Below are 25844 nucleotides of genomic sequence, written 5' to 3'. Positions count from 1 at the left end.
AAATTTCCCCCTACCTGTGAAGCATTAATGAAGAGTGAAATAAGTTGAATGAGGTATTTAAGAAAATATATCTTGGAAAACAGACATACAGATTAGGATAATGGTTTATCTACAAAATTTTATCACTTCCCAATAACTCACTAATAAACATTTTCCATTTCTGAAGCCCATCCCATAGAGTTTTACTTCCTGAATTTCATACATATTTTTACAAGCCTACCCAAAAGTAGAAAAAAAAAGCTACTCTAGGACAGGGAAAAGAGAGATAATTACCAGAAGTAAAGGGCATTGGAAAATGCAGCTTGTGTATGGAGGAACACTGCTTATATCTATTAGTTTCACACCCAGGTGGGGCACTCTCCATCATCTTACAGCCTTACACAATATCCCACGTGAGATGAGTGGAACTAAGGCACAGGTGGTAATAATGGCTGTCCTTAAAATAGGAATATTGGTTGACTAAATATTGGATAGCTAAATTGGTAACAGAAAATGAAAATTGCTTTCACAGTTTCATATATTATAAACTGGGAACTTGTCATCTATTTATGTTACAGATATAATGTTCCTTTATAGTTAGCGTTTATAGTGAATTTTAAAATGACTAACCTATTAAGAACATTAATAATTAATTGTATAGAACACTAATCACTGAAACAAATTATATACATACCTTTGGCTGAAGATTTGGATGTAATAAAACATAGCCATTAGGATCAATTGCAAAATAATAGCCATTGGGGCACAACTGAAACAAAAACAACAACAAGAACTTAGGAGTTCTCCAGTCAAAATCAGAAATCCTCATTCTTTTTTTTAAAACCTTAAATACGCATTTTAAAGCATGAAGAACATTTTAAGGATCCTTTCAACATTTAGTTCCTTTGCTAAGATAATTGCACACAATTTTTGAGAATTAATGTTTTACAGACGAGTTCGACTAGTACAGAGCTTTAAAATAGAAAAGATACCAAAAAAGTAAACTGCATCTTACTGTAAAACGTGGTGTTAGTCTTTTAATATCTTCCAAAGACACATCAACTCCCATCACACCAAGAATCAGCTGGTTCTACAGTAAGACAGCAAAAAGATAGTGTGTTTTATACCAAAAATTTACATATGTGTACAAAATTATTATATTATTCATCCCTTTGTTTGACAGTGGTTGTATTTTATACTAGCTTACACATTTGTATAGGGGTGAGGCATTTTTGGTCAAGTTACAATGATTCTCAGCTTTGATTGTTTTTCCACAACTTATTATTTAGCTTAAAAAAATAAAATTTTGATGACTGAGGTTAACAAATAAGAAGATATGAAAATTTTTATTTGATACTTTTTATACTCATTACCTCTAATCTTTAATTTCTATTTATAGTCAGAAGCTATAGCTCTTTAAACTTTTGCATGTGTGTGTCTATGTATGTGAATGTAGACTGACTTTGTGATGTACTATGATTAAGAAATCACAAAAATGTCCAGCTTAAAGATATTGGGCAATATGGAATAAAAAAAACCATAAATTTTTGCTGTTGATAGTACTATGTATGTACAACTATCCTGAAGATTATATGACCTTATTGGTAATAAAATAAAAATCCTCAAAACGCCGTTTCTGCTTGCTGCTAATTTCTAAATACTGAATGATGGGCATCATAGTTTTAGTTGCAAGTCAAGAGGCTATGTAGCAAATGGCTATAATAATTTATGGGACATAAAGATGGAAATGGCGTTAAAATTTAGAATCAGGAATTTTTATTTTAAATGGAATTATATAAATTATAAAATAAATTAAAATGTTACAAAGAAAATATAAAATCCAGTCTATAGTTATTATAAGAACTCTTTAAACTTTGTGTAGTTGCATATACAGTGAGAAAGTTAGGTCAAAAAGTATTCCATTTTCTTGTGAATCAATCTTAGTTTGAGTAAAAACCAATTAAAGCAATCCCTTAGACAGTCCACATGAGGAAACAGAGTACTACTTTATGAGTTACAGTACTATAACCCACAAATATTTAAGAATGATAATGGCCCCCTTGCCCCAAAAGAGGAATAAATAATGTTTTCTATGGCCACATCATTAAAATAAAGAGTTCAACTGAAATTTACAATAACTAAATAATGTTTAAGTACAATAGGCTTCATTATACCATAAACTGGAAATAAATTTTCCTCAAATCAGAAATGTCAACCAAACTATAAAATGAATATTTAGAACTAGAAAAGAATTAACTTCTCCCGTACCCTTAAATTCCTTTTGATGCAAGCTAAGAAATAGGAATGCAACCCTACTTTTAAATCAAAAGTATTTAAAAAATAAGAAATGGAATTTAACGGAGTACATGATACATACTTTTCAGAACTTTCAGAACTTTTAGTAGATAGCATTTTATTGTATTGACAACATACTAGTGCTGTAGAAATCAAGATTTTTATGAAACTCATTATTTTTCCTGAATCTTAAAAATAGAAAAAATAAAGACAACTATTCATTTAAATCAGTCCCTTAAGGTACATGATAATTAAAAAAACTCTTGATTGAATGGGAGTTGAAGGAGGAACGACTCAATAAATATGCCTATGTACACCTGATACAAACATCGTCATGGTATTGTTCTTCGGATTTTTTCTTTTTGAACTCCATGAATATCTTAGATACATTTTTTAAAATGTACATGCAATAATATTGCCCATTTATCACATAATTACTCCCAGAGTCTGAACTTGTGTTCTCCTCAGGTCATAATTAAATGGAGTGAAGTTGAATCTCGGCTCTGGGGAAACAGAATTTGACCAGCATTTCCTTTTTCCTAGGTGGTTATCATATAAGCAGCTGTTATCTTTTACTTCTGGCCTCTCAAGACAGTTACATTGTATATATTTGCTTATAGATATATCTTATCCACAATAAGCTTCAACGTCACACTTTATCATTTATTATTATTAATTTTATTAATTAACTTTTAACCTTTAAGTTTGTCTTATTTTCAACTTGGCCGGTTATGTTGAAGACCGGAAGAGTTCCAGTAATAACAAGTCCCAGTTCCTAAAAATAGATTCAGAAAAAAAAAAGGCAAATTAAAATTACAATTTAAACTTTATCATACTGCACTAGTCTTTGACATATGACACCAATTTTTATAGTTATTTTATAAAGAGCTACAAAAAACTAGTAATTAATTTTGAAAGATTATTTTTTAAAAAATAAATGAAAATGTCTTAGAAATAATCAAGATCTATTAGGCAGCTATTGAAGCATGCACCATCTGAAATAATACTCTACAAGAGCATTTCAAATAACTTAAAATAAAAAAATCAAATGACACTAAACATTTCAGTAACTAAACATTTCTTCATGATGATAGTTCACCTAATATCAGAGGCCTCCATAAGCAGATTGATATTAGAATATTACATATTTCAAATGATTTATTCACCTTCCTTTGTTGTAGCTCTATTCTAAAATTGGTTTCATGCCCTAAGTCCAAGGCTTCATGCTAACTCACAAATGTGTAGCAGTATAACATTTGAATAGAAGAAACGTGTTATTGATATTGCCTTTCTGGGATATTCTAGGCAAACACTATGCTGTTCAAAAGAAGCAATATTGCTTCTAAATACCCTCCAAAATCAATAGCAATTTTTGACAAAGTAAAATAATGTATACAAGAAAACTGCAAGCATCTAATATGAAAGCCTAGTCATTAGCAGTTTAGTATAACAAAAATAATGACATGCGAGTCAGCACGTAGATAATGTCATATATTAAATGAATCCATGGAGATAAGTCAAAACAAACTGAGTTTCAAGTAAGAGGTTGCTTTTTCTTTCATTACTGCCATCTGCAGCAACTATATATTTTTACCACTATTTTGTGTCAAAATTCCATCTTCAACAAAATCACTTTTTAAATAATTTTAAGTTGTTTGTAATTTTGAATTTGCATTTCAGAGAAAATAGTGAATTAGCGAAAAATAGCGAAAAATATTAGTGAATTTTCCTATGAATAATGACCCCACATCCAAATCTCATGCCCTCTGTTCTCATTCCAGAAACAGCGTGGTCTCATGAAGAAAATCTCTTAGCCTATGGTTATAATAGTGCATGTGGGGATTACTAATATAATGGCAACTGAATTAGTGAGGAAAGACAATCATAGAGAGGGTTTCAGCAGAATAAAATACCAAATTTTTTTAGGACAAATAAAATTAATAAAACAACTACATGTAGTTGGGTTCATGATGATATACACATTATCTCTATTTAATCTCAAGCAAGACTATTTGGTAATGAAAACATCCTTAATTAAATGTGCAAATTAATATTCACAATGAAAAAATGCCACCTCAATAAAGTCAAGATTACAGATAATTCATAAAGCTAGTATCCAAAAGATAATTCAGTGAAAATTCCTTTTGGCAAACTTTCTGAGTTATAATATATATGTATAGCTTTATACCTGCCAGCATACAGAAGGTATATATGGATGCAATCTTTTTCTTTGGATCACTTTTGCATTTTTATAGAATACCATAATTTACTTATAAATATGGTAAAATGTGTCCTAATGAGATACTAGACTAACATATAAAACAAATTCATGGATGAACTCATTGGTGCCCAACTTCCATTTTCTCCCTTATTTATTACACATACAAAAAAAAAATGTATGCTATTCCTTGGTACTGTACAAGTCTCTAGAGAATTAAAAAAAAAAAAAAAAGATAAAACAAGATTTCTGGTCTCCTGGAATTTATTTGAGGTTTATTTTCTAGAGCCCAACTCTTTTCCATCACTCTTTTTATACAAAAAAAAAAAATCTCATCTCCCAAATAAAATGAACCTTCCACAATAGTCTCAGTCTTATTTCTGTCCTCATTTCCTATTATCTCCAAAAGTGAGAGAGGCACCATTCCTTCAACATATCCAGCACTTTGGTAACTTTCATACTACATCCCTTGTGTGGTTCACTACTCAACACCAATTATAGAAAGTTAAACTGAAGTCATAAATCAGCTAAAATGTCACCATTTTTTTAACCTCACCCTACTCCATCCCCAAATATATGGCTTCTTTCTTCTGAATTTCCAGAGCTCTTTTCATTTGTTTATTATATTTATTATATTTTGTCTTAAAATATTTTTACTTTTTCCTTCTTTATATAACTGTTACTTTGACCGGTATATAATGTCGCAATCTACTATGTGCGACATTATAAACAAATAACTAGAGATACAAGATTGGTCACTTTTCATTCTCAAGTCAGTAAAAAGAATATTCTGTATGTTCATTGAATAGCCAATTCATGTGCCTCTTTTTTTTTTTTTCATTTTTTATAATTATTTTCAGCTTATTGAACAGCATATTGAGAACCAAAATTCCTCAATATTTCTCATTTGTGCTATCAGTAAGAACCTTACTAACAATGCAGACTTGTTGGTTAATGAACTTCTGGTCATAGGAAATACAACAGGGCATACTTATTGACTCCTCCTATCCTACTCTGTCCTGTGATAGACTGGGAAAAGCAAAACATTTTAACCATAGCTTCAGATGACCATGTGACCTTAAATAAATATGTGATGTCAAGAAGAAACACTGAACAGTAATTTTAGCTAGGGCTTGAAGTAAGCAAGCTTCATTTTATCTGTCTTAGCATGCAAGGTTGCTGTTAATAGTGCCTATTTTTCTTCTAACTTCCTGTATATGTTTATTTTACTAGAACCAAATGATAAGTAATTTTAAATGGATTGCATTTTGCCCTTTGGGTTTATCATTGTGTTCAAAAAGTAGTTTCGGCATATAATTAAACTCCAGCATGTACTTTTCAGGGCTTAGCATTTTGATTCACTTCAATATATTACATTAGTGAAGTCATTAATAAAATCTTATTAAGATTAAGCATATGAATAAATATTAAGTGTAATAATTACTATCTATAACTTTCATATCAGGAAAGTAAAAATTACATTAAAATAAGATTTCTCAACTTTAGCCTTATAAACACTTTGTTGTGTGTATTTGCGGCAGCGGGGAGCTCTCTTGTGCATTATAGGATGTTTAACAGCATCTCTGGCCTCTATCCATTAGATGCCAGTAGCTACCCTCTCCAATCCAGTCACTGCGCTAAAAAAAAAATCTATAGATATTTCCAAATAACCTGTGAGAGGCAAAATTACTAGCAGTTCAGAACCACTGTTTGAAAATATGTTAGAATACCTGTACTAAAATTTCAATTGTGCAATGAATGACTTTACATGTTTTTGTTATTTCGCACCAGATTTGATCACCTCAATGGCTTATTTTTACAAACATCTGGGGTTGATCTAAAGCTGGGGATTATACATGAAGAGGTGATTAGATCTGTGATGAATTCAGGATAGGGTAAGATTTTTGCCTAAGTGCATGTACTTCTGAGTTTTTTTAGGTCTGGCTTGAGTTGTGGAGGTTGTAATGCTTCTGCTAGTTGAAGTCTACTTTAAAAATATTTCAAAATTTCTGTTCAAAATCTGTAGCACTCGGTACTAATTTACATCACTTTCAGCATTTTTTAACATAGATATTCATAAAGTTACTGAAATTCTCATAAACTCAAAATTCTAGGTTTGAAATTCTACATTTTCAATGGTTCAACCAGAAAAGAAAATAGCACTTTACATTTGTGCTTTACTACACACAAATATAGGTTTACATGTAAATTATCTAAATTCTAGCAAAAAAGGTGATAAAAGAAATTTTATAAAGGGTTTAATGAAGAATAAAGAAATTTCACCTATAAAGTAGAAGTCTGCTGTGTGCTTTTGCTATGTTTTTGGTTAAACAGCCAATCTCTTACCAGTGCATCCAAGTACACATTTGTCCATTGGACTTGCTTAGCTTTGTCTCCTGCTAAAACCATTGGTCTTCCCAGAACGTCCAAATATTCCTATTTATTAAAAGAAAAGTTAAATAGTTAAAAACTAGGAATGTTGTATAAAAATAAATCATCTCCAAAGAGGAAAATTTGTCTGGAGTTAAAAATGAATATGGAATCAACATTGTTAAGAGAGTAAGTATGTAATAATTTAATTCCTACTTTGGGTACTCCATAAATGACATGTCTACATACTTTGAATCAACATTATTTGACTTATATCATTTATATAATATATCTACCTCAGTTTTTTTCTAGTAACAATCAAAACATTCTCTTTCTGAGGTATAGCCAATGATAAGTGAAATATGTTCCTTGTGAATTGTTTTATGTTAATCTAAACTATTTAAGGCTTGTGATTTACTGGATGGACTTGCACAAATCTGAAATAATAAAGCAGCCACATATTTGCTTTCATATCAAAGATTGGCTGAAATTCAAAACTACATTTAAACATATCAAAAAATAAATGAAATACTGTGCCAAATCTAGACATCAGACTCAAATGCAGCTGCTGTTTCATTTCAACATTCAACGTATTCAGTATTCTTTTCCACAAATGCCATATTATTTATGCTAAATTTTGATTTAGTCTATTTTATAAGCCCTGGGTTATGTTTAAAACTGAGTAATAATTTTAAATAGTAATTATGAATATTTAAAAATAATATATATATATAAATTAATGTAATTGCTGCAATGTACAAAGTTATTGAACAGGCATGTTTTCAAATGAATGGTTGTAGAAAAATCATCTCCTTGTTGTAAGTATATATTAAACAGGTAAATATATCTACAGGGTTTATCTGGGAGGTATCTAAGTTCTGAGGAGGACCCAATATAATTTGTCCAGAATAATTATTTTTTAATTATCTATGTGGTACCTACAACTTCAAGAAACTCATTTAAATTATTTTCAGTAGAACCAAGTTCAAATTACATGAGATGATAATATTAGTAAATTTTATTTTATTTATTTTGTATGATGTTTTTAACATCTGAAAATATTCACATATTTTTTACCTGAGATTTGGATGTTTGAAAGCACTTGAAACCTTAATGAAATAAAAGCTAATACATTGCCATAATGTTCATCATTTTGTTACAAATGTAATATGATGGGATTTTCCATTTTTACCTGTTTTCTGCATATTGAGCGTATTTAAAGCAAAAAGAAATATGTTATACTTTGAAAAAATAATCTAAACAAATTTTAAATAATCATACCTGAGTATTGATTCTTATTGCTCCAATAGAAGGAATTTCATAATAATAACCTGAAATATACATATTTATATATGTAAATATATAATATTTATATATAATAACAGGCCACAATTACTTATGGCTTTGTAAGAGAAAAAAGCATTTTTTCACTTTAATTGAGCAAATACTAAAATATTAATACTGCTGATATATTTGAAAAATGTTTGATTAATGTATATTCACAACAAATGTAAAGACTTTACTAGAAATTTTGCTACATTATCTTAGTATAAAATAAATGTTATTATTCTACAAAGCAGTAGGGAACCTGGCATCATTAAAAATATATATATTTTTCCATTGGCGATTATTATTAAAGATTCATGATCAAGGGTATCTGATAATTATTACATTTATATAAAATATTTGCCTATTTATAACTTTTAGAACATATTTAGTTTTTTTTTTATTGTATGTAATCACTGTTTATTTTTCAAATAACATCTTTTATTTTCTGAGTACAAGGAAATATAGGTTAACTACACAAAATGTGAATTATGTAGGAATATGAGTACATTAAAAAAAAGCAATAATTTAACCAGAAAAAAAAAGTACATGTGTCATAGTTTCTTATATCTAAGTTTTACATAATTCAGATATACTTTCATTCTTAGTTTTTCATGTATGGTTATATTTGATGAGCATCATTAAGTATCATTCAATAAAACATATCCCTTTATGATGGTACAATAATATAACCAGAGTCTGAATGTAACACTAATGCCAAAGTTTGTTGTATTGTCTGTGTTTTTTCTCTATTGAAAACATGTTCAGTATCTTATTTTTGCCTCGATTCCTATAAAAATCAGCTACAACTTTAGATTACTTTAAATAATAATATGTAGAACTACAACTACCAAGTTACTTTTCTTCTAATAAAATGTGGTTAAGAAAAGAGATCTGTTACCTTTATTCTCACAGGCCATCCACTGAATAGGTCCTCTGTCATAATTATGTTGACCAACTGAAAATGTGAATACACGTACCTGGTGAATTGAAAAATAGGTATCTGTTAGGCTGCATACAAATTAATTGAATTGTACAACAAAATAACTAAAGTAAAAAATAAATAAAGACATGTTTTTCAGTTGATTAATGTGACAAGAAAAATCGAGGCCAGTAAAGCATTCAGAAGGGCACCAGAGAGAAATGACATCTCCTCCTATAAACATACATAGACTTCAGTTATTTTTAAATCAGTACTTAGGTATCCTGCACCATATCATGAACATGTGGCATGATCATGACTAAGGTTTCATTAATAGAAATGGCATCTTTCAGGTCCAACCTAATTTCACCTGTTTCACCTGGTTAAAACATTATCCATATACCTAGTCACTGAAAAGAGAGTAAATTTCCCTAATTCATAGGTATACAGAAAGAAAGTCATTATATTATTAGCTTCTTATTTAAGGCAACTAAATTTAGTGATGGTTTCGCTATTTTTGCACTATGGAAATATTTTGGATGCACACATATGATTATGTTAATTATATGTTATTTTTTATAAAAGATGACAGGCATATATAAATATTTTAAGCTCAGAATTTTAAGAGATCCAAAATATGACTTTCTAACATGCTATATAACATGCATATTTTTAAATTGAGATGATTTTTAAATTATAGTAATTTAAATTTAAATAGTTATTGGAAGCCATTGAATTTAAAGACTATAAAAGTATAAAGCATAAATTCAATGATGTTAACAAGTATTTAATAAAATGCCTATTTAACAAATATTGATTTTTATCCATTAAGTAATCTAAGAAAACCAATATCTTAAGTTCAACATTTTAGCTTTTTCTAAAGGTAAACATGTAGAAAATCACTTTTCCATGATTTTGTATTTTGGTTTGAACTATGTTAAGAGCTTTTCCCTAATTCATGTCGATTGTTTGAATTGATATTTTCTAATTGTTTTGTCTGTTTCATCTTTTCCACATGACCACAGAGCACAAATCTCAAAAGAGATTTCACATCTGTTCTCTGTTCTTTCACTTGTCTTGGCCACACAGAAACCACATCATAACAATCTCTGCTCTGAAACGTACATTGGGGATGTTGCTGTTTCACTTGTAAAGTTTTATGTGAGCCACCCTTAAGCAGTCTAGGTTTGACTTAGCTAGTTATGTAAGGAGCCATTTGGTGGACACAGCTGAGTTTCAATCACCTCAAGCTGTACAGACCATTACTGGTTCTAAGTTAATGATAGAAGTTAGTGACACCAATCCTGCCCCCCTTTCTCTTTCTCAAAATGCAACTATTTCATTTTCTTCAGTTCTTCAATTGGGTCATTTTTTAGGCTGTCTATATACTTCAGTGGAGTATTACTACTTATACAGTTGAACTTACTTCTCATGGAAATATTTTATAAACAGGGTGGCCACCCTACTGATAATTCAATTTAGCTGCCAAACCCTAAACATTTATCACTTGAACTCAGGACAGGGAAAAAATATAGATGCTCCAGAAAGCACTTGGGGATCTTTTTCATAATTAACATTTGAAAGCATGTCTCCAATTTTCAACTTAAAGCATTGCTTTGTCCAGTTGTTCCTGTTACACAATAGTGTTCTAGTAAAATATTTTCCATAAAATACTTTTCAGTAAAAAGAAATAAATGAATAAGAATCTGTGTCACTGGAAGGCAAGCATTTCTAATAACAGAAGCTACACTTAGACAAATACCACGTCATTATTTCGATTGAGGTTATTCATTCAATAGTCCAAATACACACTTAAATCAGCCAAAAAATATACTAGTGTGGGGAAAAAAAAGAATAGTGCTTTGCTTTATTACGAAAGTTTTACCTAACCCCCCCGCCCAGTCTGCCTACCTGGAGAAGTCCAAAGTAAAGAATTCAGGGTTAGAGCTGGGTGTGATGGTATACATTCTGTCACAATTAATTATAATTTCATAAATTTAAAATGCACTCATTTTTTTCTTTTTTTCCTTTTTCACATAGGTCCTTGGCCACTTGAATATGTTACATTAAGTGATTAAATAATTCTCATATAACAAATGTATAATTTGTACTACTTTTCTGAAATTTTATTTCCATTACTGTCAACATTTTTTAAAGGCCTTTTTTTCTGAAATTTTCTGAACTCCCAATGGTTACTAAAATCTTAAGAATTATAAGTGTAACCTTCTTTTTGTAAGTTCTGCAACTGCCTTGCCATTACAATATTTACAAAATCTTTCTAATACACCTAAGATGCTTATTTTTCTCTTGGTGGACACACATACCCCCCAAACAGATGCACATATATATCTAATCATTTTAGATTACCTTAGAATTTTCTGAAATGCTTTTATAAATATATATTTGTATTTGAGAGTTTTATAAATATATAGAGAGAGTTTAATAAAAATTACTCAAAAATCAATATAAAAATTATTTCTCTCTCCAATATAAAAATTAGCTCTCTACTCCTCCCATTTGATAGAGAGCCACATCTTCTTGTGCAGTGCCAGCAGTGACTCTGAGATGTGATGGTGAAGGTCAGAGTGAACAGATTTGGCCGTACTGGCGCCTGGTCACTAGACTGCTTTTAACTCTGTCAAAGTGGATATTATCACCGTCAATGAACCCTTCATTGACCTCAACTAGATGGTCTACATGTTCCAGTATGATTCCACCTACAGCAAGTTCAAAGGCACAGTCAAGGCTGAGAATAGGAAGCTTGTCATCAGTGGAAAGCCCATCTTCAAGCCCATTGCCATCTTCGAGGAGCGAGATCCCACCAACATCAAATGGGGTGACGCTGGTGCTGAATATGTTGTGGAGTCCACTGGTGTCTTCACTATCTTGGAGAAGGCTGGGGCTCACTTGAAGAGTGGAGCCAAGAGGGTCATCATTTCTGTCCCTTCTGTGGATGCCCCCATGTTTGTGATGAGTGTGAACCATAAAAAGTATGACAACTTCCTCAAGGTTGTCAGTAATGCCTCCTGCACCACCAATTGCTTCACCTCCTGGCCAAGGTCATCTGTGACAACTTTGGAATCGTGGAAGGACCCGTGACCACAATCTATGCCATCACTGCCACCCAGAGGACCATGGATAGCTCTTTGGGAAGCTGTGGCATGATGGCCATGGGGTTGCTCAAAACATCAACCCTGTTTCTACCAGTGCTGCAAGGTCACCCCTGAGCCAAATGCTAAGCTCATTGGTATGGCTTTCCAGGGCCCTACCCCAATGTTTCAGTTGTGGATCTGATCTGCCGCTTGGAGAAAGCTGCCAAGTACGATGACATCAAGAAAGCGGGGAAGCAGGTGTCAGGGGGCCCCTCAAGTCATCCTGGGCTATACTGAGGACCAGGCTTTGTTTCTTGCAGCTTTAACAATGATATGTACTCTTCCACCTTGAAAGCTGGTGGCTGGCATTGCCCTCAATGACCACTTCCTCAAGCTCTTTTCTTTGTATCACAATGAATTTGGCTACAGCAATAGGGTGGTGGACCTTATGGTCCATAGGGCCTCCAAGGAGTAAGAGCCTTGGACCACCAGCCCTAGTGAGAAGAAGAGAAGCCCTCAGCTACTGGAGAGTCCTTGCCTCAAATTGATCCTCTGATACACTGATAATCTCCTGACCTCCAATTTCCACCTCAAACTCCCCAGAGTAGTGGAGGGGCTCAGGGAGTTTTAGCTTGTCATACACCGTCAATAAAGTTCGCTGTACCCAGCAGCGCCCCCCAAATGAAAATTATTTCAATCCCAGGCGCCATACCCATGTTTAATCTGGTTTTGTTTTACACATTTTACATAATTATGTAATAAATGTTTAACTTAATTGATTTCATAAACATGTTCAATACACATTTTATGGTGTACATACATAATAAATTAGTAAAATTTAAAAGATTATTTTTTTCACATTAACTTTCCATTTGGACTTGTAGACAGTATTCCTCCTATTCCATACTATATTACTGCCACCCTGTGGAACAGTTAATGAACTAACTCTAAAACTCCAGATGCTAAAATCTACAGAGATGATTGTTATCTTTCCATTCTTCTAATGTTTTTCACTTTGTAAATTTACCATTCTTGTTTAGCAATAATTTTGACTAAAGGAAAAATAAAGCAATCTTTGAAATATACACAATTTAAAAATCAAGGAAAATTATATTCTCGTAGATGTGTATTTTTAGAGTTCTTTTCTTATTAGTGTCTTTAGATGGTCTTACATAAAGACAATTAAAATGACATACAAAATATAAGCTATATATTTCATCTAAAGTCTCAGTTAAACAAATTACTTAAAACCAGTTCTACATCAAGACAAAGTCAACTTTTGTAGAGAAAAAGTTCCTTTACTTTTGCTTCATAATACATTTATAATCACAACACTAGATTCATGTAACAAATCCACACTGGGAACTTTCTGTTCTAAGTGAAACGATCCTAGAAAATTTGCTTAGTGTTCTTCAACTAATTTGTATTTTAGATAGGTTCATTTCAAAATATTTACTTCTGTGAGGTTCACATATGAGACATTATAGTCATAGATGGCTTTGAAAAATATTTTTCAAAATTCTGGAACTCAGGTCTTTATCAGAAATAACATGGAAGGTAGTGCTAAATAAACATTGGATTAGGTTAAAACAGTTCCAAGATCGTACTATTTTATCTATTGCATCTATTGTAGTACCTTAGACATAAATAGAAATAAATATTTCTTAAATAAAAAAAAGCCAAATGAGTGATCTCAACTTCTTACCAGAGAGGTCTAAGACACATGTCATGTCAACTGACATGTAAATCATTTCATTAGAATAGAGCAGAGTCAAAATTGGGCTGGTAGTTGTCTTGCATTTTGTAATCTGGGCAGTTTCATTACATCATGGTAAATTCTTAATCTTTTTTTTTTTATGTTATTCATACTTAATTAATGGAGTTAAATAGACCTTTGCAGGCAAAATAAAGTATCCTTAACACATACCATATAAGTAATACATTATTCCTAGAGAATGAAAACAGTTCTCATAATTCTTGACTATGTTTAGTTTTATAAGCATATTCATAGAAGCAATAGAAATTTGACAGCATATTTAACAAAATTAAACTTAAAAAAATTAAAAATCAGTCCTCAAACTGACACAATTTGGCCTTCAGTTGCTTCAAAAACCAATTTTTCTCTAAACAAAATATAATTTTAATAAAATAAAGTTGAAATATCAAGGCTGGCTTACTTGATCAGAGAAAACTTAATTAACAACAAATTCAGTTATTTAAAATATATTACTGATTTGTTTCTTACATTATACCAATGATTTATAACTTTATCCTACACTTCTGGACTTCTGCTAATCTGTTTTTTATTTTGTTTTGTTTGTTGAAGACTAAAATACTTGTCGTCAATTAAGATTTTTCCAAAGCCACAGGGTCAACCTATTTTAGAAAGCCATAGGAATTTCTCGTTTCCCAGCAGAACAGTTACTGGAAACTGTCACCTCAACAATTATCAGTTACCCAGAGTTCAAGTTTAATTTACAATAGGCAAATCTCCAAGGAAAAATGGAAATGAGACTAGGAAGAAAGCAAGCCAATAAAACTAAAATAAAAACTTCAGCTATCGAAACACGTTAGAAAAATGATGTCAGAAATGGGTTTTATTAATTTACTATTTGTACTAAACGTTTTGGCATTAAGCCTATAAAAATACTAGATTGGACTAAATATTTTAGGAGAAAATTCTACAGTGGTTTCCATAACTCACAAATATATCAGAATCCAGAGCATTTGAATAACCTATATCTCTAGTTTTATAGCATTATAAAATAAATAAAAGTGTCTGAATTCACCTTTCACACTTAATTTATTTTATAAGGTCTAATGATCTGTAAGGTAGTTTGCAGCCTGCAAAGTTTTGATGGTTTAGATTAATCCATCTTAGTCCGTTAAGGCTGTGAGGAACATGTCCCCTAGTGGTAAAATCCTGTTGTCTTATTAGAAGGAAGGCTCCTGGGTGGGCAAATGATGATTGGCATAGCCACAGGGCTCCCCAAAAGAGAAAGACAGATGACTAGTCAGTCGCATTCCACATAAGGTTATGAAATTTGGACCGTAGACCATTTAAATTCTCGACTCTGTCACTTAGTAGCTGTAAGACTTTCAACAAGTTACTTAACTTCTCAGTTAAGGGGATGAGGCTGATGGTAATAAAAATACTTTTATCATATGATTAATCAAGTTCAAAATGAAATGATCATGTAAATCATTTACATTATATGAAAAATTATTACCTCTATAAATATGGTAGTGAATGAAGATGGTGATGATTATTACAACAATGAAAATAATGACCACACTGTCTTCTATAGTCAAGCTATTCAATGAGGTAGCATTTTCCAATAGTGGGACATTAGCCTTTCATGCCTCAAGAAGAACTTAAAATAACTCAACATAATACCTTTCTAGAGGAACAAATTTGGCTCACTCTATTACCCTTAGCAATAAGCTCTAAAGAAAAGAGGCTAATATTGTCTAAATGTGATTGTGTCCATATGAGATACGTCTACGTGGTATTTCCAAGGGTCCGATAGAAGCAAGAATTTAATGTATATCTGTTAGATTTAAGTAAACAATACAAAACAACTCTAAACAGGAAAACAAAATGCAATGGTCATCTAGGTTGTACATACATGATCTTAAAAAACCAAGCTGATATTTCTTTCACGTGTCTTATATGTTGGTGCATAATGTAAATATATGCCTTGGGTTTATGTTGGTATTTTTAATTTATTAACAACAATTATAATGAATTCCCCTCACATTATCAGGTTATAATGAAGTAATTTCGAGTTCCTCTTCCCTCTGCCTACATTTATAATACTTAATAAAGGAGGAATAAGCTATGAGTACATGACATTTCCAAGAAATTTGTAGCTCTGAAAAGACTACTGTCAGTTGAGATATCATAAAATAATGCGATAGTGATTTATTTAATATATTATTCTTGAGTAATGCCAAATATTTCACTGACACTAATAATGAGAATACTCATGACAAACTATGTGCTAGATAGAAAGGTGTCATCAATGCAATCAATTTTTATATAAACTTAAGCCCTCCCTACTTATAAAATTATCTGTAAGAGTGGAACATCAATTTTACTCAACATTCCAAATATAAAAAAAAATATTGAAAAAATGATTTTCTATTAAAAGAACAAAGCTATTGAGTTTTTCCTGACATTTGTGAATTTCTTATAATTTACCTTAAGTACATATTTATTGCATATTTACTGATATGTATCAGTTGAACATATCAGTAAATATTTAGCAACTATTGTGCATCAAGCTCTGTGCTAGCCTCTGAGGGTTCAATGGTCGGTTTATAAACACAGCCCCTACCTTCATGGAGCTTATAAGAGAGAGGAGTCTGAAATAAAAAGTAAACAAATACATAAGTAAAATAATAAAAAAAGGGTAATCTGGAAGAAAGAAAATGAAGAAACAGAATGCTAACATAGAGAATGGTAAAGCAGCTTTCTGGGGAAAGACGAAAACTCTAGAAAGATTGAGTGAGGAAGACACTCCTGCAGAGATATATTGTATGCAGAATTCTTAACCTAAGAAAGCAGCCACAAGAAAAGCAGAACACAGTGCTTTTTCTGGTATGTCTTAACACAAACAATGGGCAATCTCAATTGTAGGTGGTACAATTCTACCTAGAAGTTAATTCAAGTGCATTTTCTGCACTCTAAGTTTATATTATATACTTTGTGCTTAATTAATTCTTAAACTTATTTTTCATTAGATTTGCTTTAGATATTAAAGACTATAAAATACACAGAAGTATTTTATAGTCAAACCTTAAGAAAATGTAGATTTTCTTAATTCTGGGAATTGTCAATGTTAATTTTATTCAAAGAAAAAAATATATTAATGTGTTAGAGAGGAGGACACACACACACACACAGCCTGCTTTTTAAATTAATACTCTCTCTATTGGCAGGACCATTATACTTTGTAATTATTGTTTTCAGCTATATAGTAACTCCAGCATAAATAATATATTTGATTTTTATGAACAAAGGTATAATTCCTACTTAAAGCTGAAAATCTTTTAGAAACTGTTGAAAGTACCAAAATATCCAAAATAAAACTTTTTAGAAGCACTGCATGTGTTAAATAGTATTAAATAATTTTACAAGTCTGAATGCCCTTCATTATCATGTTCAAACATTTCTTACGAAGATTTCATCTTTGTCTTATGAAGAAGACAGAGACATTAGTTAAGGTAATTATTTTCCATAAGTAAATTTTCCTACCATCTGTTGAAAACTTGACAATTTTCACTTACTATATAAAACACATAGGCAAATTCAGCCATTTGTGACTTGCTCTAGATTTTTTAAGGCTATAGTCTCTCAACTCAGGATTTGACAGAAAACTAGGAAAGACTTTTCCAATTGTTTTTTAAAGAATTTAAATAATGCATATATTTTCAGACAATTATAACTTTAGCTATGAATTCTTTATTTTGAAAATTATTCCACATCTATCATATGCTTTTTTTCATTTGTTCCTATTCAATTTACTAGTTGTCTTTAAATGTTCATTTTATTAATTTTGATTTAATTTTTCATTTTTTGATTAATTTTGAGAACTAAGAATCAGAGAACTATTTTCTAGTTGGCTAGAATCTTAGGTATGTATTGCTAACCAATCCCTTTGCTATTCTACAGAAAAGCAGCTATCTTTAATTTTGGTAGGCCTGGGAATTATCTTTCAACATTGTGTCTGGTTTTACTTTTCTTTATTCATTTGTTTGGACTCTGTGATAGAGTTCATTTTACTTTTGGCACCATTTTTAAGGACGTCTCATACACATGGGTGAGCCCTAAGGAATGGCATTACTACAGGTAAAGATTAGAAAGTAAATGCATTTTAATTTGAAACAGCTGTGCGAGGAGATTAAAATGGATTTAGTTTTAAAACTGTACCTATCTATAATCAAGTCTATTCATTCCCAAGAGCAATACATTTCACAAAAGAACCCAAACATTCTGTTCTAATTCTCAAACCTTTTGGCCTCATTAAATTGTGCTGTTTATCTGCAGCTTCATTCATCAGCTCTCTGGACATACCTCATCACACCTACCTGGGTGCTCTGAATGATTTCTAACGTCATCTGGATGAAAAATGAGTGTAAATGAAGCAATAAACAGCCACATTAATGCCAAGCAAGAGGCTTGGGGGAACAGTAGGATTCAGAGAGTAGTTTCCAGATTTTTTTTGAACATCAAACTTTTTTTATAACTTTGTAATATTGATGTTTTTAAGCTACAAGTAAACTTCTAAAGAGTGTATTTTAAAATAAAGTTATAATCAAATATATAATTTTTAAGAGTACTGAAAATTTGTATCTATCTAATGAATTTCATTTTTACTTATTGATTATTTGAAAGATAATGTGGCTATTGAAATTATGAGTTGATAAATTTATTATGTAACAAATATTAATTCTGCAGGTATGAAATTGGTCATACATATCCTCAGATGACAAAGATAGACAATTATCTTCCACATCAGTGTCTGTGGGCTGCAAATGCCTCAGACAGGGTGGGTGGAAGGTTGGGAAGTTTGAGTGAGAAGGGAAAGTTAGAATGGATTCCTCAGTTTGTCCACAATTATTTGTAGCTGTATCTGAAGATGCTTTAAAAAAAATATCTCTCTACATATAAACACAATTTTAGTATGTACATATATACACATTATTGCACACATGTGTCCTTGACATAAACAATTAACTATGTAAATGTTGTCTGGACAAAATACAAATACACTCAAAGGTGTAACTGAATTAAAAGTGGTTGTCTGCTTTCATCTAGCTTCATTGTTAGTGGATACAGAACATGCAAAAACCAAGAGATGAATATTTGTTTGTTTAACAAAGTTTTCTCATGTTGGAAAATGTGGGAAGCTATCGAACTTGAAAGTAGAGTACATTTTAAATGTGGAGCAACAATGTTTCTAGAAATATAATTCTCACTTGTCCACTTCAGAAATCTGTGATCTGTATCTCTCTCAATCCCTCCTCTTTCAAAGATCTCCATCTTTTCTCTGTTTCATATCAATAAGTTTTCCTATCAGTGTACCCTTTCACTAACCTATAAATGTGATAATTAATTAGCTCTTTCATCTTAAAAAAAATTTATATGTACACACACATACGTGTGTGTGCAGATGGCTTGACTCCGAGTCAATTGCCATATTTTTTTGCACAATATTTCTTAGAGAAGCTTCAAAGATTTTAGAAAAAATAGTTTATGTTCTGATTTCGACTTCCTCATCCCTCATTTATTTCTCAACCATTTGTTGGCTTTTACTCATACTACTTTATGTAAGAGTGCTCATGCCAGAGTTACACACAGGGTCCCTTGTTCCTAGAGATACAATGGACAGAGGGGATGCCCATTTTAAATAGGTATAAATCTGTGTGGCTATATCTGTATATGTAGGAATATAAGTATGTTTTTGTGTATCACAGAACTTTCCTGTAGCCACTGGAATTAGAATCACAGAAATAAAGTATTTAATTCCAAGAATATGTTAATTTTTATGATAAAAATAACATTTATTTTAAAATCATAAAAACTAAGTGCTAACTGCTTATTTTTTAAAATTGCTTTGGCATTAACAAAGGGTATGTGCCCTTAAAGCACAGCAACAAATATATCAATTAAAAAACCAGCAGTATTGTTGAATATGACTAGATTCATCCATTTTACAAAAGTAAATGTAATATGAATCATTTAATATGTGGTTTAGCATGTCACTAAATGCCTTTGTTTAAAAAGTTTAGTTCCTATAAAAGGTGAAGGGGAAGAGAAGCAGTGTTTCAAGATAATAATATTTAGATTGGACATTTTAGGATGTATACATAGAAAAATGACTTTAAACTAGTGAATTCTTCATTTATTCAATTAACTGAACAATTTGTGAAAATAGAGAGTAGAATATAACTGTTTTCCTTAGGACATAAAACAGACACAGACCCAGTCTTATAGGACCTTGTAATCCAAACAGGGTCAGAGGAGAGATCCCATGGGTAGAGAACAATGTGAGGGACACAAAGGACTCCATACAGTGTGCTGTGGAATCAGGGCACAAGTATCTAAACAAGCCTGAAGGGGAAGTGAGTATCACAGATATCCTCTAGGGGTGATATTGCCCTGACTTTGGAACAATGAGTAGAAGTTACTAAATAAGTAATGTACATTATATCTTAGGTCAATGCATCTGCATCTTCCCACTACTTTTAATTATGATAATTTTAAAAAATATTCATAAAATCAAGTTATCATTGGAAAGTATTCACAATCAACAGTTCAGTCTACTTACCAACTTTTTTTTCCAAAAGAAATGACTTTTCACCATTAAAATAACCAGGTGTTTAGAAAAAGCATGTTAACCCCTGCATTAAACTTATGTCACATGACATACTTATAGCTTATGTAGTATTCAGAAAGTTGAGTATTAAAAAGATTTGTGATTAATTTGAAGTTTGTGTGTATATATGTTTTCAATTCTTTGATCATATTCAGATCACACACAGGCTAAAAAGCACCTCAGAATATTTCAAAGTGTTCCAAATATTTTCATCAATACTGTATTCTATTATTTACAATGTCTTTCCTGAAAAACTGTCTAAACATATTAATTAATATATTTCTCTCTCTGTTTAATTCCTCAAATGTATATAAAACAATCCAGTAGAGCTAATGATGAGCTACAACTCTCTAAATGGTCAAATTCCAATTAAAAGCAAAGCAAATTGACATTTTACTCTGCAGAGTCTTCTGGATAAATGTATAAACTCTGTTGGAATTTTTGAAACATAAGAAACAGCTTACAATTTATCATTACTTTTGTGTGTGTGTGTGTGTGTGTGTGTGTATCCTCAGCATTATAAGAAACCAAGTTGAGAATCTTTGTTCTCTTACCAGTTGTGGAATCAGAAAATTGAAATGAGCTGACAGTAGGACTGCTAGAAAAAATTGTTACAGTCGGTATTCTCTACAGTGACAGCAGGTTCCGTTACATTACTTTCCGTTACATTACTGTAGAATTGGTTCCTCTACAATACTTTCCTTTGAAGTCAAACAACCATGAAACAAATATATTCCAACCTTAAGATACTCATCTTCACATTCTTTGCTTATTGAACTAATATACCTATAAAAAAGATTTGTCTAAAATATTTTTTTTAAAGAAACTGGTTTTCAAATGATGTTATAGGTTTTGCTGTTATAAATTGCATTATATGTAAATCTCCAAAATAATGTCTGTGCTGATAATCTTTTGTCTATAGGAAATTTTAGTACTACTATATTAATAATTAAATAATATCATAAATTTATCCCAGAAAAGCTTAAATTGTACCTATTTTTCTATTCTCTTCTGGTTTCTCTTTTCCTATAACATTTTATTATATAGAATTTATTCAGAAGAATCAAATAGAATTCTACAGGTCAAAATTATTTTATTAGTAAATTAGTCATAAGTTACTAATGAATCTGATAAAAATATATTTAATGATTCTGTAATTCAGACCTTGGTTTATAATCCAGGATCTGTATGACTTTATAATTGGCACCACCAGTGTTTTTAATCTGTCTCACTGTCCCTCCCTAACTATCTCTGTTTAAATACCACCTAAACAAATATTAAAAATAAAATACTGTAAGATTGCGCTCACTTTTTTGTCCTTGTTGTATTTGGCAAAGATCTCCTGGGCTCTCTCTTCTCCTCCATCCGTAAACAACATGATAATCTTATTGCAGTTGGCTCTGGAAACATTATACTGTAAAAAGAAAATGTATATCATTCACAATAAAAGGTAGAACATGTAAAGCATATGAAAGAGCATGGACAGGTTGCAAGTAATGAATAAAATATCTGCCCAATTAGTGTATTCTAAAACCAGTTCCTGGATCAGGCCAGGCCCACCCCTACACAGGGCCTCTCCTTCACCCCCACCTTTCCCCAGACCTCTACAGATCTTATTCCTTCAGGTCTCTAATCAAATGTTACCTTATCAGTGAGGACATACCTGAAAAGTACGTTTTAAATTACAATCTTCCTCCCAGGCTGCATTTTTCTTTATAGGATTTTACACTCTTTTATATATAAAGTACATATGCTGTTTGCTTACTGTTGGCTTCCCACATTGAAGGTAAGTACCATGAGGGTATGAAGTTTTGTCTTTTTTGTTCAGTGTTTCCTTGGCTGGGAAAGTGCCTAGCACATGATAACCTATCAGTGGTTGATTAACAAATAGATTTTAAAGGAATTAATGGTTATTATGTCAATTTTATGCTCCTACAATTTATACCAAAATAAATTATATTGATAAAAATGTACATACCCTTTCACTTATATTTTCAATCTATTTACAAACATTGTCCCTCTCTTCCCTCCTTATTCCTACTTCATTCACTTTAAATTGTAAACTCCTAGCTGATCCCTAACACCCAATTCTCTTTCACATCTTTATAAATGTCCATACCTGTTCCCAGAATATCCTTCTATCCTCTCTCAACCCGCCACACATATTCTAATTCTGAAAGACTAAATTCCAATAGTAAAATCCTTTCCTAACCTTTCTATAAGATCCCCGAAGAGTCAAACATAGGAGAACAATGGATTAGCACCAAAGGGCCACTAAAACAAACAATTTAGAAAGCTGGACTTCTTTGAGATCTGAAATTATAATCTCAGCCTTTCTACTATTGTCAAATATGTTTGTGAAAGTGTTGAGAATAAAAGATACCACAATTTATGAATGTTCGGCTTCTTTCAAAATGTCAAACTTCCAGTCCAGTGCTGTAAACCTAATTTGTAATTTTAATTTTCCAATAGCCACACTGGAGAAAGAAAAAATACTTCAAATTAATTCTAATATTTTATTTAACCTAGTCATCTAAAGTATTATCAATTCAATACGAATTGATATAAAATTCATTGAGATAAGATATATTATTTTCTTTTATAATAAGTCTTCAAATCTCAATGTGTATTTTCTGCTTAAAACATTTTGATTCAGACCAGGTACATTTCAAATGCTTAACAGCACATGTGATTGTGGTTAACCTATTGGACAGCACAGTTTTGGCTTTTAAATTACTATAGTTTTTTTTTTTTTTTTAAATCATTAATTCTCCTGTTTGTTTAAGCTTATTGAAGGTCCACACTCTATCTTATTTTTCAAATAAGATAAACCTCATTTCCTGTTATAAAAGTTAATTAAGACAACATTTTCCTCTGTTGATAACAAGATTCTGTTACATATACTGTCACCACATTGACTAGGTCATTAGAACATTGGCAGTTAAAGCTTTTATCCAAACATTGTGAAAACATAAGTATCAACTAATATAATTTATCCCATTTAAGCATGGTTCTTATCTTTGAAGATAATCATCTGAAAATATGATTATACAAAAGTTACATATCTTATCATCAAGATACTTTTGTGAAAGGTGTTGAAATCCCTTAACTAAAACTAATTTTTCTGATAATGTCTTTTTTATCTGCATATTTAAAAATGGGCAAAATAATATATACCTAAAGGACTGTTTCTTAAAAGTCATAACATAAGTAAAGTTTTTACAACAGGACTTGGTTTCATTTTTTTTTTTTTACCTTTCTTTCTGACCATTTCTTTACAACCATTCAAACAGGATTAACTCTCACATCTACCTTCCATGCCTAAATCCCCCTCTAGAAATTTAGATTAATATATCTAACTCTATAGAACACATCTCCTCAAAGAAACCATTAACTCCTCAAGTCAACATTTCCTCTCCTACCCGCTTGGTTTCAGTTTTGAAAGTGACGGAGGTGTTACTATTCTTGAATGCAAATATCAGTATAAATTAGCACACTGGGTCTTGCTGATCATTTGTATATTTTTTAAAATAATCTTTTCAAGGGGAAATAGATACTAGGACACACACAAAAAAGGGATACAAAGAAATGTTTTGTTTTCAACATGGGTAGCCTTCTAGGACTTGTATTAGAGTTAAGTACATCACAACAACTTTTCAGTGGATTTGAAATTATCTAAAGAATCACACAGTCACGACAATTATACCTAACTGGCTTGTAACTAATTAATTAAAGAACTTCACTATTTCAATAAAATTATGATGAGTAGAGTTGGTCACTTATTTTAATATGTTATTTCATAAACTGCTTTGTTGTATCCCTGCGTTGCCAGCACATAGCACAGCATCTAACATATACATACTCAAAAATTTTTTTGAAAAATGCATCTCAATTTATTTGATAATATTTTATGTAATAGTACTGAAGACTAATTCAAATCTTAATTTAAGGTTTATTATGTAATAAATGATATGTCTAATTCTATTTGATACTTGCTTCAGTGATCTTAAAGGTAAACCTTATATGCAAAAAAACATGAAATGGCATGTATGATAATAAGACTAGATGTGTTTAAAAGAGATAACAAAATATGCTTCAACTTTAAAGAAGGCAGTCTATGACACTTGGGAAAATTATTTTAAAATGAAGAAACGCAATACATAAGGGCATGTGGAAAGCAGAGCAGCTGAGATTTACTCTAGGAATAATTGAGACATTAAAAATCATATACAGTTGTGGTAAAGGCAGTATTAGAGGCCAATAGGAGTAAAATTATATTTTATTAGTAACTAGTAATGAATCTTAAAGTTAATGTGGCTTCTCTAATGAGATTGCCTCTGCGATAGTTCATTAGGCCTGAGATCCCTTATCATTTCACAATTAAACCCTGGAATAGGAGGGAATGAAGTGAAGCAAATGAACAATACTAAGAATAATTAAAATGCCAAGATCTAGAAAACTCGATTACTGACTCAAGAGAAAAATAATTATTTTTATTTTAAAAAATTATATTTCTTTACTACTGAAAGAATATATCTCAATCTAATGGTCAATTATATTTGAATTTCAAAGTTTTGAGCTTTCATTTTTTTTATTATAAACATGCATCACTTAATAAAACATGTACATTTTACCAAAGATAACTTCTCATGAAAACTGCACTGTTGAACTTCTTTGCTTTTCTGTCTCACTTGCTTATCTTACAGCATCTAATAAATATCACCACCTCGAACTCAACATAACCGAAACTGAGCTCTTTCTACTCTCACATTCCCTCTATCTAGATTCTTGTGCCATCATCCACTTAGTATTCTAGTTCAAAGAATTTATAGTCACCCAAATCCCCTTCCCTTCTCAGAAAATTCTTCCCCAACCCAGTAACCAAGTCACTCTTTAACATCTCTTCACTTCTATTCCAATACCAGGATTTCTACAATAGCTTCTTAACTTAGAACGTTAGTTAGACCATGTCATTTTCATACCGTAAACTTTCGTTTGCTTCTAAAGACTTTACTAACTGAGACTTCATGGTTTTTCCATTTCCATCACTGCATCTATATGGCTATGTCCCAGCCATGCCAAACTGCCTGCAATTCTTGCAACGTACCACTTTATCTGGCATACTTCTGTGCATTTGTTCATGCTGTTCTTTTTATCTGGAATGATTTCACCTTTCTCATCTACCTCCCTAGATTCTACTCATTCCTCAAAATCCTGTTTCCAAAGTTATGCCATACTTTCTTGACCTCTTTTGGGTA

General features: G+C 31.3%; 1 protein-coding gene and 1 pseudogene across 7 annotated transcripts in view; one reads left to right on the top strand and one right to left on the bottom strand.

The window, feature by feature from the left end:
* CACNA2D1 (calcium voltage-gated channel auxiliary subunit alpha2delta 1) overlaps positions 1–25844 on the bottom strand; it is a 452371-nt gene that overhangs the window by 71177 nt on the left and 355350 nt on the right. For all 7 annotated transcript variants that reach the window (XM_015599796.2, XM_015599800.2, XM_015599795.2 and 4 more), the window contains exons 12-18: positions 21896–22000; positions 9090–9168; positions 8144–8193; positions 6839–6928; positions 2972–3049; positions 995–1069; positions 674–748 (exon numbers count right to left, since the gene is read on the bottom strand). In XM_015599796.2, coding sequence (XP_015455282.1) covers positions 674–748; positions 995–1069; positions 2972–3049; positions 6839–6928; positions 8144–8193; positions 9090–9168; positions 21896–22000 — 552 coding nt within the window. The remainder of the gene's footprint in view (positions 1–673; positions 749–994; positions 1070–2971; positions 3050–6838; positions 6929–8143; positions 8194–9089; positions 9169–21895; positions 22001–25844) is intronic.
* LOC102884216 lies at positions 11784–12677 on the top strand (annotated as a pseudogene).

This window comes from Pteropus alecto, unplaced genomic scaffold, assembly GCF_000325575.1.
Source record: "Pteropus alecto unplaced genomic scaffold, ASM32557v1 scaffold69, whole genome shotgun sequence".
In the NCBI taxonomy this organism is placed as follows: domain Eukaryota; kingdom Metazoa; phylum Chordata; class Mammalia; order Chiroptera; family Pteropodidae; genus Pteropus; species Pteropus alecto.
This window is presented reverse-complemented; position numbering and strand designations above follow the sequence as displayed.